Genomic DNA, 17,781 nt, shown 5'->3' on the forward strand with positions numbered 1-17,781 from the left:
TCTGGAATTGAGCTGCATAAGTTGCTTGTATATTTTTGAGATTAGTTGTTTGTCAGTTGTTTCATTTGCTATTATTTTCTCCCATTTGGAAGGCTGTCTTTTCACCTTGCTTATATTTTCCTTTGCTGTGCAGAAGCTTTTAATTTTAATTAGATCCCATTACTTATGGTATACTCTCAGTGTTTAAGAATATATGCATAAGGGACTTCTCTGGTGGTCCAATGGTTAAGAATCCACCTTCCAAAGCAGGGGATGCAGGCTCAATCCCCGATCAAGGAACTGAGATCCCACATGCTGCAGGGCAACTAAGGCTGCAAGCTGCAACTACTGAGCCCACGTGCCACAACTAGACAGACGCCCCTGCTACACCACAAAGCGCCCCTGTCCCACAGCTAAGACCTGAGGCAGTCACACAAAGAGCCCCCATCCCACAGCTAAGACCTGAGGCAGTCAAACAAACACACACTTTAAAAAATGTTTATGAAAAAAGATTGAAAAAGTATCCTAAATATTAACAGTGATTGTCTCTACATAGTTGTATTATGGGTGTGTATGACCTCTCTTACGACTTAATTCCTGTACTCTCCAAAACGTCTACAATGATATATTTTTCTCCCCCAAAAATCTTTTGGAAAAATATTCCTAAATAATAATACAGTAATTCAATGATACAGTAATCCATTATTTTCCAGTTAATAATGAATGTGAGGGGATGGATGTGCTAACCAGCTTTATCGTGGTAAACAGTTTGAAATATGGATCAGATCATCCTGTACATCTTAAACTGACACAATGTTATATGTTATATGTCAGTTACATCTCAATAAAGCTGGACAAAAATTTTAATAAAAATTATAATAACATTACACATCAATTTACAAAAGGTCAAAACAGTACCTAGAATATTTTTTTCAGAATATAGCAATAAAAGGAACTTACTACACACACATAATATGTAAATGAACTTTATTTATGAATGTTTAGATGTGTATACTTGAAAATTACCAAATAAGATAAAAAAATACATTAAAAGAATATATACCATTATCAAGTGGAGCTTACTCAAGAATTTAAAGATGCCTTAATATCATGAAAACCATTAATATAATAATATTAGATGATTTAAATGATTAAAATTACAGTTATATCAAAAGATAACAATTCCTACCAAAAGCTTTCAATAAACAAGAATAAAAGATGCTATTTCACTTATTATAATAAAGAATATTTATTTAAAGCCAACAATTAACTTCATATTTAATGAAGAAATATCCAAAATGTTATTACAATTTTATTTAACCAAAGATATAACAGAAATACATAAGAAAAGATAAATACAAACCATCTAATACTGATAGGATGAAGACAATTCATCTAAAGACAAATATTTTGAAATTCAATAGCACTCTAATGATAGAGAGTCCCGTACTGAGTAGCAATACTGACATATTTAGCCAGGACAGAATTTATACAATAAGGTATATTCAAAATCTAGACAAAAACATGATTAAATTATATAGAAAGAAATCAAGAAATATGTCAATAATGTAGACTTTATTCCTTGATGGAAGGAATTAGCATCATAAACATAGGCCATAAAGAGGTAATTTTAGACCTAGACAATTCAAATTGAAGTATCAAAAGGGTGTTTACTTTATATGACATTCCTTATGGGAAAAATATTTTTTAATATTAAAAATATGTGAGGAGAAAGAGAATCAATGAAGAGCAATATGATACCGACTCAATAGATGAAAATGAAGAGTTTAATTCATTATACGGCAAAAAATATTTAACTACCAAGTGTATAATTTTGCAAGAAGAATAAATAATGTCTTTGCTCAAAGCCAGGGAATAAAAATACAAAGCATTGCAATGTAATGTAGTAAGTGCTAGAGCTTTGAGAACATGAGGAGAACTGCCTGTCTTGGGGTCAGGAAAGGCTAACCTGGAATCTTAAAGAACCTAATTTTGCCAGGTTTTGAGGCAGGAGGAAGGAAAGAGCGTTACTTAGAAGAAGCATCACTTACAAACAGAATCACAAGATAAAATGGCACATTCCAAAAACTGCAAGTAGGTCAATTCACAAAATATTGACCTGCATTTTAAAAACTCAACTAAAAGCCAATATTTAAAAATTAGCAAACAGCTCATAAAAATTTCTGGATTTTTGGCTTTTTTTAAGAGACTGGACGATATGTCAAATTGGGTCCCGCATTCCCATGTGGAAGCAGGTGGCAGGTGCCCCTTTCAGATGGGGCAATATGCCACAGCACCTCCTCTCTCCTCTCATTCCTCTCACATCCATCTCACTTTGTCCATTTACCTTAACTTTCTAGTCCCTGTAGGGATTTGAGTTTTATGACTTCTGCTCTCCATGATGGGGACCAATGAAGGTATGGCAATTCCATTAGGTCTGCATTTCAAAAGGTTAACCAGACAGCAAAGGGAGAGAAGGGTAGTAAGGAGATCAATGACCTCAGCAAAGGCCTTCTATATGAAAAATTACAATGGCGCTACCATCCTTGAAGTGCACATTACAAGGGGGCTACCAAGGCCTACCACAAAATTCTAACAAGACATGACTTAAAAACCACAGTTATCCATCTATAAAATAAATACAAGAAGTGATGAGGGCTTAGATAAAGGCAGTGGGTTGGGGATGCAAAGAAAGGGGTAGAGAAGGGCAAAAATGTGAGAAATTTTTAAGGTGGAAAATTCTCCAACATGGGGTAATCAATCTGACACGGAATAAGGAGAAAAGAAAAGTAGAGGACACTTTGCATGGTTTTCACCTAAGTCATTTGGTGGGGACACTTCAAAATTAAGAACAAAATGAGGAACAAGTTTGAAGGAAAGTCAGTCATTCAATTTAGGGTATTTGGAGTTGAGGGAGCTTATAGACGTGCAGCTTCATCTGATAAGCCCTGATGGATTGTCAAAGAAAACTCTAACCTGATAACTCTCCAACAGCTGACTCATCAATTAAAAATAAGAGAGACAGGTATGAGTACATAAAATGTTTATACAGAATGACTACTAATGGAACAAAGATTAAAATGGAATATTATAGAATTGAATAAAATATTGCAACAAAGATTAGAGAGTCAATAACTTCATATATAAAGGCATAATTATAAGATACACAAAAATAAAATTTAAAAAAGATATACAAAAAGGATACAATAATGTAAAAATCTACCAAAGATGTAAAGAATATGCTTTTATACGCTACACTGTTTCCATTAAGGATTTCACATGGCTTATAAAAGAAATATAATAGTAAAATAATAAAATGTAAGTGGTAATAAAATATGAAGATTTTTCTTACAAAGTTATCACCAGGAGCAATCATAACAAAGAAAAAAGAAACAAGATATGCAAAATCTAAGAGTTTTCAGAAATACTGTTGTTGGCAATCAAAGTGACGCGATTAGCATTAAGTTGCATGGCTCTCATTGTCCATCAGAAGAAAACACAGCACTTTCTCACTTTAAAATTGACATATTTACTCATCTCCCTCAACGGAAAAGAAAAATTTTCATGATTAAAAATTTTCTAAATTAAGTAAGTTTAGCTGGATGAAAAGCTCACCAATTTGGCCTATTCCTCAAATGTTATGTTATTGCCAGACAGTTAAATTTAAAAAAAAAAAGAAAAAACTTTACACACCAATATTTGGGCTATTACTACAACAAACACAGGAAAGAAATTCACAAAGCTGATCTCTGTGGTACCCCTTGATGAAAACAAAGAACTAAACTGGGGTATAACTCGACAGAGCCAGCTGGGTAGGCAGGGGCAGAGACAAAGGAGGAAGCAGGAAGTCAGTACAGAATGGGCAAGGTATTTAGATTTCTGATGGTTCATCTTAATCACAGAAAGAATGGACACAACTCGGTGGAATATATGAGCTACACTTCCTTCACACTATAGGAATCTGAGCTTTGGTAAAAGTTTAATAAGAAATGGAGATAGACAGAGTGAGGTAAAAATCTCTGGTGAGCACCCAAAAGTTAAATTCTCTGCGGAGTTGGCTGAGGGTGGATCCGCAAGGGCTGGATATCATATCAAATACAGTCATCATCCTTTTATAAAAACTTTAAGGAGCCTAATTAAAGGCCAACTCACATCAGCACAGAGGAGGGCTCCAGCAATTCAAGGGCACGTACAAACTGTACAAAATAAAGACATATAGAAAGAAGACACACAGAAAAGTATTTACTGGCATACAGATATGGATAATATATTTTTTGACTCGTGCCCCCTGCAGTGGAAATGCAGAGTCCTAACCACTGGACTGCCAGGGAATTCCTGCATATATTTTTAAAGAAATGAAAATCAAGAGTATCGTTCAGCAACTATATAAGTGAAGCAAAAGCAAAGAATAACTTAAAAGTTAATATTATGTGTATTTTAAGAAAAGCTGTATTCAAAATTTGTTGGAAAGACTCAAAATATCTCAGAATAATGGAACTAGTGAAGCAAAGGATGATATATGAGTGTATCTGTGCATAAAAAATGATGATGCTTTATAAATGTGAACACATATGGAGAAATGCTTATGGACTATAAAAAAAAAAAAGCATATAAAGTGTGTGTACTCTCTGAACACCACAAGGTGAACTCTATACGAACGTATAGATAGGCACTTGGCTGGGTTCCAGAAGAGGTCAGCAGGAGTCTGTGTCTTTAAGAGCTCTACCCAGCCAGCCTGGGAAGGCTCTCCAGAACTGCAGGATTTGCCCAGGACTGACCTCATCTCCCTCCAGGTTTTACACTCTCTTAGCCTGTTTAACATCCAACCTCACCCCCAACCACTCAGCCCCAATTTCATCCTCCCAATCTGACATTTTCTCCTTTCCCATCTTCTTTCATTCTTACCACAACCTGTGAGGTAGGTATTATTATGGCTATTATTAACAAACAATTAAGTGAATGAACAGTTACAAATCGAATCTCAACAGAAGCTTTGTTTTTAGCCCTTCCGATTGGACAATCTTCTTATCTTGCTGACTCCCTTAAGGTTTGCCTGCACGTGGCTTCTTGGCTGAGGCAGCAGGGCCAGAGACCAGAGGTCGGGCCTCTGCAGCCCCAGCTACGTGTCCTCCTCGTTTCTCAAGGTCCTGGGAACGCTCAGCAGGACCAGCTGAATTATCTAAAAAGAAGAAAGAGACGAGGTTTCCTAAGATACTCCTTTATCACTCAAAATTTCATTTTATGTTGGGAGCATCAGCCCAAGCTAGTCAGATCTCTGGTAAAACTCCCAACGCTCTGGATTTAGAGTTCATGTCTTCCGGATTAAAAAAATTACATATGTACTTATATACTGGACAGCAAGCAGAAAGTCACAATTCATAGTTAGGAGAGACCCATTAAACAAGACCAGATGAAGACAGGGACAGGCCCTACTCATCAAATAGGTTGGGAGGTCTCTGCCACCATTTAGGGACCCACCAACATAGCCTCTGACACTGATACATACAGAGTCCTCCCTACCTTCAAGCCTCCACTCATCAGGTCAGTCTCTACTATTCCAACATGAGGAACTTCCATGTTAAAGCTCAGAGGCTCTGATTTTGGATATCTGGTTTTTCCGTCAGCAATTCTTCCAAGCCTACTACCCTCTGATTTTCAGCTATAAACAAATCTCATGGAATAAATACCCTCACACTATAATTAAAAGAAGACCAAACCACACTTTGTTGTTGTTTAGTCACTAAGTTGTGTCCGACTCTTTTTCAACTTCATGAACTGAAGCCCGCCAGGCTCCTCTGTCCATGGGATTTCCCAGGCAAGAACACTGGAGTGGGTTGCCATTTCCTTCTCCTGGGGATCTTCCCGACCCAGGGATTGAACCCAAATCTCCTGCATTGGTAGGTGGATTCTTTACCGCTGAGCCACCAGGGAAGTTCACACTTTATAGACCTTAAAAAAAAGGATAGACTATGCAGCAATATGGAATGATATTTATGATGCTGTATAACATGAGAACAAAAGGTACGAAACTGCTGCAGACTCTGACCACCACTGGACTGGTATTTTCTAGTAATAGGACTGAAGGGCCTGTAATTAAATGGTACCAATTATTGTGGATTAGGGTGAGTCATATGTGATTTTTATTTTTACTCTCTATTTTCCAAATTCTTCTGTAATGTGCTTAAAATTTCCTAAAAATTTAAGAAAAAAAAATTTATTTCAATTTAATAAAAGAAAGCCATCTCTACATTATCCTTATGTTTCCAGTATGGATAACTATATATGTTTCTAGCCCACCTTCCTCCTCTTTTTCCCTGGTGGTTTAGTCGCTAAGGCATGTCCGACTCTTGCGACCCCACTGACTGTAGCCTGCTAGGCTCCTCTGTCCATGAGATTCTCCAGGCAAGAATACTGGAGTGGGTTGCCATTTCCTTCTCCAGGGGAGATTCCCGACCCAGAAATCGAACCCAGGTATCCTGCATTGCAGGTAGATTCTTTACTGACTGAGCTACGAGGGAAGCCCTCTTTTTTCCCAAAAAAGAGGTTAAGGCTGTCCTTCCTACTTCCTGATCCTCAGCTAACCAAGAAGCTACACTGTCCAAACACTTGGGGGCAGTGCTGAAAATAAACTCGAACCCGACCCTCCCTCCTTTGGTTAGAAGCACAGTTCAATATCATAGAACACTGACTGATGAAGCCTCCCAAGGACCCAGCAGCCATCAACCTACAACGTGCTTTTTCCCCAGACTCACTTCCAGCTCAGTGGATAGCGTTTTGTTCATCTCTGATAGTCTCACCTTTATTTTCCAGCATCTTGTGCAGCTTCATGTGCTTGTAGGTGGAAATGATCTGAAAATTAACGACACTTGAGATCTCCAGTTCTTGGTCCTGCAGCAGCTCCAGGGATGTAGCATGAATGAGTTGATGGGACCGCTTGCATTTCTGCAGCCTGCACTCTCCCCTGACGAAGGACTTGCACACGTGCAACTTGGTGCATTTATCCTTGAGGTTGCAGTAACCATAGAGGGCTTCACCTTTGTTGTAGAGCAAACAGACCTGGTACAGAAATGAAGCAACACTTAGGATGTTTGTGTTCACTGTATCTCAAGACAGTAAAGGACAGTATCTCTAAATGGCACCCTCAGATCACTGATGGCTGTTAAAGTCCCCAAGGGTGAAAGGCAGATGGGTATATAATAGTTCCTCCACTCACATCTCTCCTGTGTGTACTCAGTGGCTCAGTCATGTCTGACTTTTTGCTACCCCATGGACTGTAGCCCACCAGGCTCCTCTGTCCAAGGAGTTTTTCAGGCTGGAGCATGTTGCCATTTCCTACTTCAAGGGATCTTCCCGACCCAGGGATTGAACCCACGTCTCTTGCACTGGCAGGCAGATTCTTTACCACTGAACCACCTGGGAAGGCCCACATCTCTCCTAGCTGCAACTAACATTCAGCTGCCCCTCTCTGACCTTGACTCACAGTTGGCCTGCCCTCCTCTCCCAAAGCCGGTAGCCAATGAGTGACTTCTATGCAGGTACAAAAGGCTGGACCCCTGCCTCAAAGCTAGAACCTCAAAGTTAGTAATATTTGCTCCCAAGCCTCTGTGTGAATCAAGTCAAGGCCATTCCATCTTCCTTGTAGCTCTCCCCTCCCACTATTTTACCTTACATATTTTTCCCAAGGATCCCTTCTTCAATACATCACACATACCTCAATCCCTATGTCAGCCTCTGCCTCCAGGGAAACCAATCTGGACAGGCAGCGTGATCAGATAATTTATTATCCAGACAAGGGCATTTTAAAAGGAGCACTATTAATATTTGCATTGGGACCAGACACTGTGTACCTCCTGACAAGATGCAATAGGGAATATGACCTTTTAGCAGGAAAGTATGACAAGGTGGGAAACCCCTCAGTCCCAGGCAAATGGGGACCATTAGTCACCCTAACAATATACCACATGTACAAAAAATTCTTGCTACATAATTCAAGCCTAAATCCAATCAAAGCTCCAGATCAATCAATTTACAGTAAATTCAGGAACATGTTAAATGATACTAGAGGAACACATTAGTCAAACCTAAAATGTGGGCAATTCTACTGGACACAAATGACCAGATGACCAGGGACTGATACCACAAATGACATCAAAGAACAAGGGGGTGGTTGTCCAAGGACAGAGAGGTGGACAATGGGTGAAACAGTGGAAGGGAATTGAGAGGTACAAGCTTCCCATCTTGAAGGAAGTCACATAAATATAACATACAGCATAAAAATATGGTCAATACTGTATGGAGTGATGCCATCCAACACATCATTGATTCACTGGACATGCATGAACTTGGGCAAACTTGGGCTCACAAAGAGTCAGATACAACTTGGCGACTGAACAACAACAACAAAAACTGTATGGAGACAGATGGTTATTAGACTTATTTGGTGATCATTTCATCATGTATTTAAACATTATGCATGTGAAACTAACATACTATTTACTGTACATCAATTATATCTCAATCAATAAATTTTTTAAATGGCTTCCTACCTGCAATTGTGATGCCAATTTTCTGAAATGAACACACAATTTTAGTGCAATTCCTACTTCCCCCAAAGAATTCCTACAAACCAGTTTTAGGAATTTAAATGACTGTAAAAACTTATCTGAAAAAAGAAACAAGTGAGAATCGATTAAAGGGAAAACATTTGGAAAAGAGTTAAGGGCATAGAGACTAACAATATCATATCTTAAAATATAACATACTTTCATTAAACAGTATAATACTGGTTCCAGAATGTACAGGAGATCAAAGAAAATAGACCCCAGATCTAGCCCCCATATCAGAAAATCTATTCCTTCAAGATATGTTAAAGTTGAGCAATAGATCCATAAGGGCTTAATACTCTTTTGTGGAAGACTTACCAAACATTCTGATTTTGTGAGTTTTTTACATTTTTATTTGAATGCTTTTATTTTTTAAAAAAATGATTCTGGTTTCCTATTTCTTCTTGAATCAATATTGACATGCAATATTTTTCTAGAGATTTGCCCATTTCATGAAAGTTTTCAAATATATCAGCAAAGTATATTTTCATATTTCCAACGTGTGTGTTTTCCAACACCACCAAGCAATTCTCAGCGGACACTGACCAGGTATCCCACAAATTTAACTCAAGTCTGACATGATCTCCAGGAGACAGACTTGGAGTGGCATCAGATCACACAGGTTAAGGGCTAGGGCTTGGTCCCACAAGCCCAGGACTTCCCTGGTAGCTCAGTTGGTAAAAAAAAAAAATCTGCCTGCAGTGCAGGAGACCCGGGTTCGATCCCTGGATCGGAAAGATCCCCTGGAGAAGGAATAGCAAGCCACTCCAGTATTGTTGCCTGAAATATCCCATGGACAGAGGAGCCTAGCAGGCTACAGTCCATTGGATCACAAGGACACGACTTAGCAACTAAACCACCACTCACAAGCCTGCCTTCACTTCAGATACAAATCATAAGTCCAGGTTGACACCTGTGCTTCTGATCTTTCAGCTACAGATTAGAAGTTCCCACAACCCCTTCCCTGTGTTCAATTAATTTGCTAGAAAGGCTCACATAACTCAAAGACACATTTTACTTGCTAAATTTCCAGTTTATTATCCCTGCGGACTGCAGCCTACCAGGCTCCTCTGTCCATGGGATTTCCCAAGCAAAAATACTGGAGTGAATCACCGTTCCCTTCTCCAGGGGATCTTCCTGACCCAAGGATCGAACTGGCGTCTCCTAGACCTCCTCCTGCACTGGCAGGCCAGTTCTTTACCACTAGCACCACTGGGGAAGCATCAACGGATATAGCTCAGGAACAGCTGGATGGGAGAGACACAAAGGGCATGGGGGAAGGGTACAGTTTCCAGACTCTCTATGGCAACCACTCTCCCAGGACCTCCACGTGCTCACCAGCCTGAAAGCTCTCTAAAGCCCATCCTTTTGGGGTTTTACGGAGGCTTCCTTGATTAAACCACTGGCCACTGGTAACTGAACTCAACCTCAAGGCCCACTACCCTCCCAGGACTGGGGGTGGGACTGAAAGCTCCAACCTTCTAATCATGTAATTGGTTCTTAGGGAAACCAGTCCCCATGTCACCTAGGAACTTTTCAAAAGTCATCACATGAACATAACAAAAGTAATGTTTTATTGCTCTCAACATTCAGGAAATTTCAAGAGTTTTAGGAACTCTGTGCCAGAGACAGAGATGAAGAGCAAATATATATTTCTTATTATAAATCATAATATCACAATATTTGGGCTTCCCAGGTGGCACTAGTGGTAAAGAACCTGCCTGCCGATACAGGGAAGTAAGAGATGCAGGCTCCATCCCTGGGTCAGGAAGATACCCTGGAAGAGGGCATGGCAACACACTCCAGTACTCCTGCCTGGAGAATCCCACGGACAGAGGAGCCTAGTGGTCCATAGTCCATAGGGTCGTACAGAGTCAGACACGACTGAAGCAACTTAGCATGTCCATACACACTGCAATATGTGGCCCCGCTTTTTTTGGGGGGGGCACCACATGGCATGCAGGATCTTAGTTCCCCATTCAGGGATGGAACTTGCGCCCCTTGCAATGGAAGTGCAGGGTCCTAACCACTGAACCACAGGGGAAGTCCCAGCCCTTATTGATGTTTTACATATACTGGACCTGCACTGTGTACTGAATCTTTGGCAGAGAGGTAAAAAAGGGATCATCAGGTATTTTCACACATGAGACTCGAGGTACCATTTCTGCCTCACTCACCTGCTTGTCCATGGTCCCTGCTGTCTAAGGGGCCGTGTTTTGCGCCACATGACTGTGCTGTGTGCTAAGTCTCCTCAGTCGTGTCCAACTCTTTGCGACCCCATGGACTGTAGCCCACCAGGCTCCTCTGTCCATGAGATTCTCCAGGCAAGGATACTGGAGCGGGTTGCCATGCCCTCCTCCAGAGGATCTTCCCTACCCAGGGATCGAACCCGTGTCTCATTATGTCTCCTGCATTGGCAGGCGGGTTCTTTACCACTAGCGCCACCTGGGAAGCCCCCATGACACACACCACCAGCTTCAGATGATCAGCCTGAAGGCAGGCTCCTGTCATAAATGCAGCCAACCCCTCAGCTGCTCACAGAACACTGACATAGAGTAATACGACAAAATGAGGCTGGACCCAGGACACTCAGGGAGAAGCCATAAAGAAAAAAATTCAGTACGTTTAACAATATAAAAACGCTAAGTTTCTATTAGTCAAAAAAAAAATCCATAAACACTAAAGGTAAGTAGAACTGGCACTGTCCCATAGGTGCCGCATCCGCCTCTCCCTTCCTGCCAAGCACCTGCTCCAGCTGCTGCTGGGACTGCAGCAGGCAACATGGCTGGAATGAATCTGGCTCGTGACATACCAAACCTGGCTTCAGAACCTGAAATCAGAAAGCCCATGGACACCAAGCAGAAGCCTGTCAGCTCCTAAGGCTGACGCCAGACTTCTGAGTATAGACTGCTGCCTGGAGGGCAGCCTCTACCAACTACCAATTTCTGAGCTCTACCCATTTTTGAGCTACCAAAGATTGTAGCTCAAACCTCCTGCCTTCTGAATTTCTTCCCTGTAGACCCTGAAATTCCTCTGAGTTAAAGGGGGATCACAATCATGAGCTACTCTGTCTTCCTAACATCCTCCCTTCTTCCCATCCCCTTTCTGGCAAGGTGTGTGTGTGTGTGATAAGTCGTTTCAGTCACGTCTGACTCTTTGCAACCCTATGGACTATAGCCCATCGGGCTCCTCTGTCCATGGGATTCTCCAGGCAAGGGTACTGGAATGGGTTGCCATGCCCTCCTCCAGGGGGTCTTCCTGACCCAGGGATGGACCCTGTGTCTCCTTATGTCTCCTGAAGTGGCAAGCAGGTTCTTTACCACTAGTGTCACCAACATAGAAACTGTCTATGACAGAATCATTGTGCTAGATTAGAAAACTCTACTTTTAATTGGACACCTCTTGTAATATCTTCTTTAGTGATTCCAACTCTTTTGTTTGAAAAATTCTTTGTGTATAGCTAAACAGATACAAGTGTGCTAATTTTGCCATTATAGCAGTTATAATGAGTACTTTTTAAGCATTTGAAACTACATTATGGAGTTGTGAAGCAATTAAAGTTAATATCTAAAGCCCCCCAAAATAAATGGGGGTGAATACTTGTAACAAATGTGACCCAAAAAGCGATTTGTAGTTAAAGATATCTTATGAATTAACAGAAAAGGACAAATGCCTAGATAGAAAAACCAGCAAAAGTATAAACAGGTAATTTACAAAACCGAGGCTTCATAATCAGACAAAACTAAACTCAAATCTGCCATTTACTGTGACCTTGGACAAGTTATTTAATCAGACCTCAGTTGCCTCACCTATAAAATGGGGACAGGCATACTTCACTCATTAGTTACTAATAGCTTAAGATAATTGAACTATCAATACTTAGCATTCAGTAAGAACTAAAAAAAAAAAAAAATTCCATAAACCATTATTATTATTTCTGTCCCACACAGGTCCATCACTCCTTGTATGTCAAAGTGTATCAAAGCCCAATAAAACCAGAGTCCAGGAAGGTCACCACTGTACCACACCTGTCCCCTCCCCTCAGGCTGTCCTGGGTAAGCAAACATTTGATGTTCTTCCCCGACTTTTTTGCTTGGTGACTCACCTCTGGTAGAAGGCAGGGGTCATTCTGTAAAAGCAGGACCCGAAGCTGGGCCTCATTGAGACCAAACAGTCCCTGTTTTTTCAGAACCTGGATGTTGACAGGCGTGTGGATATCATGAGAAAGGGTGCAGGTGGACCTAGAACCACAAAGGTCTGGATCAGAGGCCCAGATGAGCATGGAGCCAGATCGCCAAATCCCTATCTTAGGGTGGCTTTCAACTCCAGTCTGGCGTGTATCCTGCGTGTTAGTCGCTCAGTCGTCTCCGACTCTGCGACGCTATGGACTGTAGCCCGTTGCCACTGCCTTCTCCAGGGGTCTTCCTGACCCTGGGATCGAATCCCTGTCTCCCGCATTGCAGGCAAATTCTGCATAGCAGGCAGATTCTTTACGGTCCAAGCCACCACGGAAACCCTGGACCCCCTTACGGTCTAGTAAGCTCTGATAATAAGAAAGCTGGGATAAAGTAACTCCCCTCCCAAAGCCATTTCACGCTGAACAAAGATACTTTACGGCCAAGGGGACCCTCTCCCCCAGTCACCTGCTTTGACGGAGGGTCCCAGCCGGTGGGGTCGGCAGACGTCTGCACTGGCCTTCTCCACCCCAAACGGCTGCCCAGCCCACCATCCCCCAACCTTAAAAAGAATGCATGCCTCCTCCCCCACCCACTTCGGGGCGCTCGAGTCTTCCCAGGAAGACTGGAGTCAGGAGGCAGAATCGAACGACCTTACACAAATCACCCCACCCTCCGTTTCCTGGCGGGGGTCGACCTAGATTGCGCGTTCTAAACCCACAGAGCACAGACCCTCTTCTGCTAAAACTGTGTTTAAGTGGGAAGAGCCGACCTCTTCGACAAAGGATCCGTGAATTCCACGGGGTCCGTAAATGGCTGCAAAAGGGCCCCTGGAGGAAAGGAACTCAAAAGCCCTGATTTATCCCGGCCCTGTTGTGGAGGACCGGGGGCGGGGAGGGAGAAGAAGCTGCAAATTTGGGGCGGGGGGAGGCGGAGAGAGGTGGTTGAGAAACCCAAATTGAGACGATCTTCCGTCTCGTTCCGCAGCTGGGAGCGCGGGGGAGGCCTCCAACCGAAGGACGTGGAGGGGCCCCTTCCCCGGGCTTCCCTTCTGCCCTTCCAGAAGGGGTCGTCCGGCCCGGATCGACGACCCCCGTTCTCGTTTCCTTCTGGGTCCCGCTCCCGGCTGGACGGGTCAGGCCCGCGGCCCCCGCGCGGAGTCCTTCGCGTCCCGCCCGCCGCCCCGCCCCGCCGCGCCCGGCCCGCAGCCTCACCAGCAGTCGCGGTTCGGGCACTTGCCCTGCATGTGGCGGCGGCAGAGGTGCAGCTGGTCGCAGCCCTGGCACTCGCCGCGCTGGTAACGGGCGCAGAGGCGCGCGGAGGACACGGCCACCACCCGCCAGGCCGCCGGGCCGCCGCCGCCGCCGCCGCCCGCGCCGGCCGCCACCTCGGCCTCGGCGTCCCACGGGCCCTCCCGCACCTCCACCTCCTGCAGCAGGAAGCGGTCGGGCCCGGCCTGGCGCAGCACATCCCGCAGCCGGGCCTCGGAGAGCTCCACGTGGCCGCGCAGGTCCTGCAGGAACATGCGGCCGCCGTGGGCGCACAGCACTTTGGTGAGGAAGGAGCACACGGTGGGCTCCGCCATGGTCGCGGCCCGGCTCCCTTTGCGGAAATCCGAGGCGGGCAGACTCCTCCCAGTCACGTCCACGACTTCAAACCCGGTTCCCGGGAAGGGCCTGGGAAAGGGCGGGCGAGGGGAGGCCGTGCGAGAGAACAGCCCTGGGGCCCTGGGCCATCAGGGGCTCAGATCAGGCGAGCACAATCCTGATCCGGCGCCTGCTCTGCGTCAGGCACCCTTCAAGGTTAAGTCCTCACCTCGAGGGACTTGTATAGTCGGAGGGAATTGGGAGATACTAATAAGGGCTGCCTGGTGGGCTGCAGTCCATGGGGTCGCTAAGAGTCACACATGACTGAGCGACTTCACTTTCTCTTTTCACCTTCATGCATTGGAGAAGGAAATGGCAACCCACTCCAGTGTTCTTGCCTGGAGAATCCCAGGGACGGGGGAGCCTGGTGGGCTGTCGTCTCTGGGGTCGCACAGAGTCGGACACGACTGAAGCGACTTAGCAGCAGCAGCAGTAAGGGCTGCAAAGAAAATGGAACAGGTAATGTGGTAGAAGGTGAATAGCTGGGCAGCCTTAGGGAGGCAATCTCAGAACTTAGCCACTAGCCACAGGTGGCTTTTGGATGCTTGAAATGTGACCAGTTTGAAGTGGGATGTGTGAAATATACGTACACTGGATTTGGAAGCTTTAGAATGCAGAAACTGTAAAATTTTATATTAACGATGTTAAATTGATAATATTTAAATAAAATGTTATAATTTCATCTGTTTCTTTCACTTCTAAGGCAGCTATGAGAAAATGTAAAATTACACACGAGGCTCACTTAATGTTTCTGTTAGACAGCACTGGTTTAGACCTGTAGGTTTGTTAAATGTTGGTGGCTTAGTCCTCTCTGTCTCTTTGTAACCCCATGGACTGTAGCCTGCCAGGAATACAGTCTGTTCATGGAATTCTCCAGGCAAGAATGCTGGAGTGGGTTGCCATTCCCTTCTCTAGGGGATCTTCCCACCCAGGGATTGAACTCAGGTCTCCTGCATTATAGGCAGATTCTATACCGTCTGAGCCACCAGGGAAGGTTTGTTAAAGAGCTTTTTGCCCAAGGCCATGCTGATTTAATGAGCATTTTTTGAACCAACTCTTAATGCAGCCATGGAGTACTGAGATGGATAAAACATGATTGAGGAACTCACCTGACTGAGTTGCTGTCTTGCAAGGTGGTTGTGAAGATTAAATAAGTTAATGGGACGTGAAGAAGCTAAAGAGAAAGTCCACTGGCCAGAAGCTCAAAGATCTTTTCTGCCATGTTAAGAAAGTTGGACTTTCAGAAGACTTTGGGAAGCAACTGAAGGAATCTCAGCTGGAGAGTGATCCCTCTGGCTAGAATGCTCCCCGGCATCATTGCCTCACACTCTAGAAGTCTTTTGGTCATTCAAAACTGAGCTTAAATGTCTTCTCTTTGGTAAGGCCTTCCTAACCTCCCACTCTAAATTAGCACCCTGGTCTCTGGATGGAACTTATCACTCATGTTTTTCTTCTTATTTATTTATATATTTGTAGAATTCAAGCTTATGAGAGCAGGAATTTTGTGTTCCTTGCTGTATCCCCAGCACTTAAAAACAGTGCCTGGCTAGGGGCTTCCCTCGCGGCTCAGTGGTAAAGAATCCACCTGCCAGTGCTGGGGACACGGGTTCTCTCCCTGGTCCAGGAAGATCCCATGTGCCAAGAAGCAACTAAGCCATGCGCCACAACTATTGAGCCCACATGTGGCAACTACTGAATCCCATACACCTAGAGCCTGTGCTCCAAAACAAGAGAAACCACTCCAATGAGAAGTCTGCACACTGCAACTGAAGGCCTTCACGCAGCAATGAAGACCCAGCACAGCCAAAAATAAATAAAAAAATAAACCCTAAAAGAAAGAAACAACAGTGCTTGGCTATATTGTAGGATAAGTGTTTATTATGATTATTTAATATTCTATTATAAAATTATATATAATATTACATATAAATGTTATTTAAGACTTATTTTTGGCTGTGCTGGGTCTCCATTGCTACTCGAAGGTTTTTTCTAGTTGTAGCTAGCAGGGGCTCCTCTACGTTGCAGTGCACAGACTTCTCACTGCAGCGGCTTCTCTTGTTGTGGAGCACAGGCGTCAATAATTGCAGCACACAGGCTCAGTAGTTGTGGCACACGGGCTTAGCTGCTTCTTGGCATGTGGAATCTTCCTGGATCAGGGATCCAACCATTGTCCCTTGCACTGGCAGGCAGTTTTTTAACCTCTATACCACCAGGGAAGTCCCAGGATAGGTGTTTTTTATTATGTTGGTTTTTTTTTTTAATTAGTAGTAGACAATTTTTCAAGCAGGAAATTAGAAGATAGTGAAATAAGCACCCATATGTATCAATTTCCTTGGGTTATAAAGTCTTAACACTTTGTCCTATTTTATGTGCCTGTTTTGGCTGAGAATTTATAAGTTTCAATTTGTAGATATTTCTAGATACTTCAATCCTAAATACTTCATTAGGCATGACTTTTTAAAATGGTAGATTTCCCTACGTAATCTTTATTTTCATAATTAACAAAAGTATCTGTCATTTTCCTGAACACTTCTAATGTGGGACAGATGTTTTGGAAAGATCTCTGGCTGTAATAAAGAATGGATTTCTAGAAAACCAAGACAGAATTAAGAAAAAACAGAGGAGAAACAGCTGAAGGATTATTATCTTAATTTTTATTGTGTTGAGTTTGCAGTAGATGGTCCATGGGAAGATGCTCGGTGGGCTGTTGAATTTACAGGTCAAGAGCTTAAAAAAGATTGAAGAGAATATTGATTTGAGTGTCATCAGAGTATAAGGAAATTGGAGCTTTGACAGTTGATAAGCTCACTAAGCACAAATAAAGAAAAGCAGAGCTGGGAGGATCGAACCTTGGGGAGTAGCAACATCAAACATTTCTGAAAAATGTGAGCGCCTGCTATGACAAATAAACAAATAGAACATATAACTAAACAGAAAAACTCAAAACATTTGCTTGGTTTGATGTCACTTCTATATATTTGAGTGTGGGCGCTTTGACAGTGATGGGTTGGCTATATATTATTTCCATTGAGGTCCAAATCAAATGGCAGTTTTACCTTCACTTTAATCATATCTATGGACAGGAGTTTGGGTAAACTCCAGGAGTTGGTGATGGACAGGGAGGCCTGGCGTGCTGCAGTTCATGGGGTCGCAAAGGGTCAGACACGACTGAGTGACTGAACTGCACTGAACTGAATGCTGCCATATTACCCAGGTGGCTCAGTGGTAAAGAATCAGCCTGCCAGTCTAGAAGACACGGGTTCAATCCCTGAGTTGGGAAGATCCCCTGGAGGAGGAAGTTGCAACCTACTCCAGTATTCTAGACTGGAGAAATGCCATGGACAGAGAAGCCTGGCAGGCTACAGTCCATGGGGTCAC

At 43.3% G+C, this 17,781-nt stretch overlaps 1 protein-coding gene and 1 long non-coding RNA gene across 3 annotated transcripts; both read right to left on the reverse strand.

Moving 5' to 3' along the window:
* Positions 1-949: 949 nt before the first annotated feature.
* ZC3HAV1L (zinc finger CCCH-type containing, antiviral 1 like) lies at positions 950-14,524 on the reverse strand. Its single transcript, XM_040259982.1, has 4 exons — positions 13,972-14,524; positions 12,688-12,823; positions 6,777-7,035; positions 950-5,158 (listed from the first exon to the last, which is right to left on the reverse strand). Exons 1-4 carry the CDS (start codon positions 14,340-14,342, stop codon positions 5,022-5,024), a joined length of 903 nt encoding a protein of 300 aa, XP_040115916.1. The 5' UTR covers positions 14,343-14,524; the 3' UTR covers positions 950-5,021.
* On the reverse strand, positions 950-17,598 carry LOC120877645. Of its 2 annotated transcripts, none has more exons than XR_005724372.1 (2): positions 17,586-17,598; positions 950-4,757 (listed from the first exon to the last, which is right to left on the reverse strand). It is a non-coding gene; the product is annotated as an uncharacterized LOC120877645 (long non-coding RNA). The 2 variants fall into 2 exon arrangements; XR_005724371.1 differs by having other exon boundaries at positions 17,581-17,593.
* Positions 17,599-17,781: the final 183 nt, after the last annotated feature.

The sequence above is a fragment of the Oryx dammah genome, unplaced genomic scaffold (genome assembly GCF_014754425.2).
Source record: "Oryx dammah isolate SB20612 unplaced genomic scaffold, SCBI_Odam_1.1 HiC_scaffold_18, whole genome shotgun sequence".
NCBI classification, from domain to species: Eukaryota; Metazoa; Chordata; class Mammalia; order Artiodactyla; family Bovidae; genus Oryx; species Oryx dammah.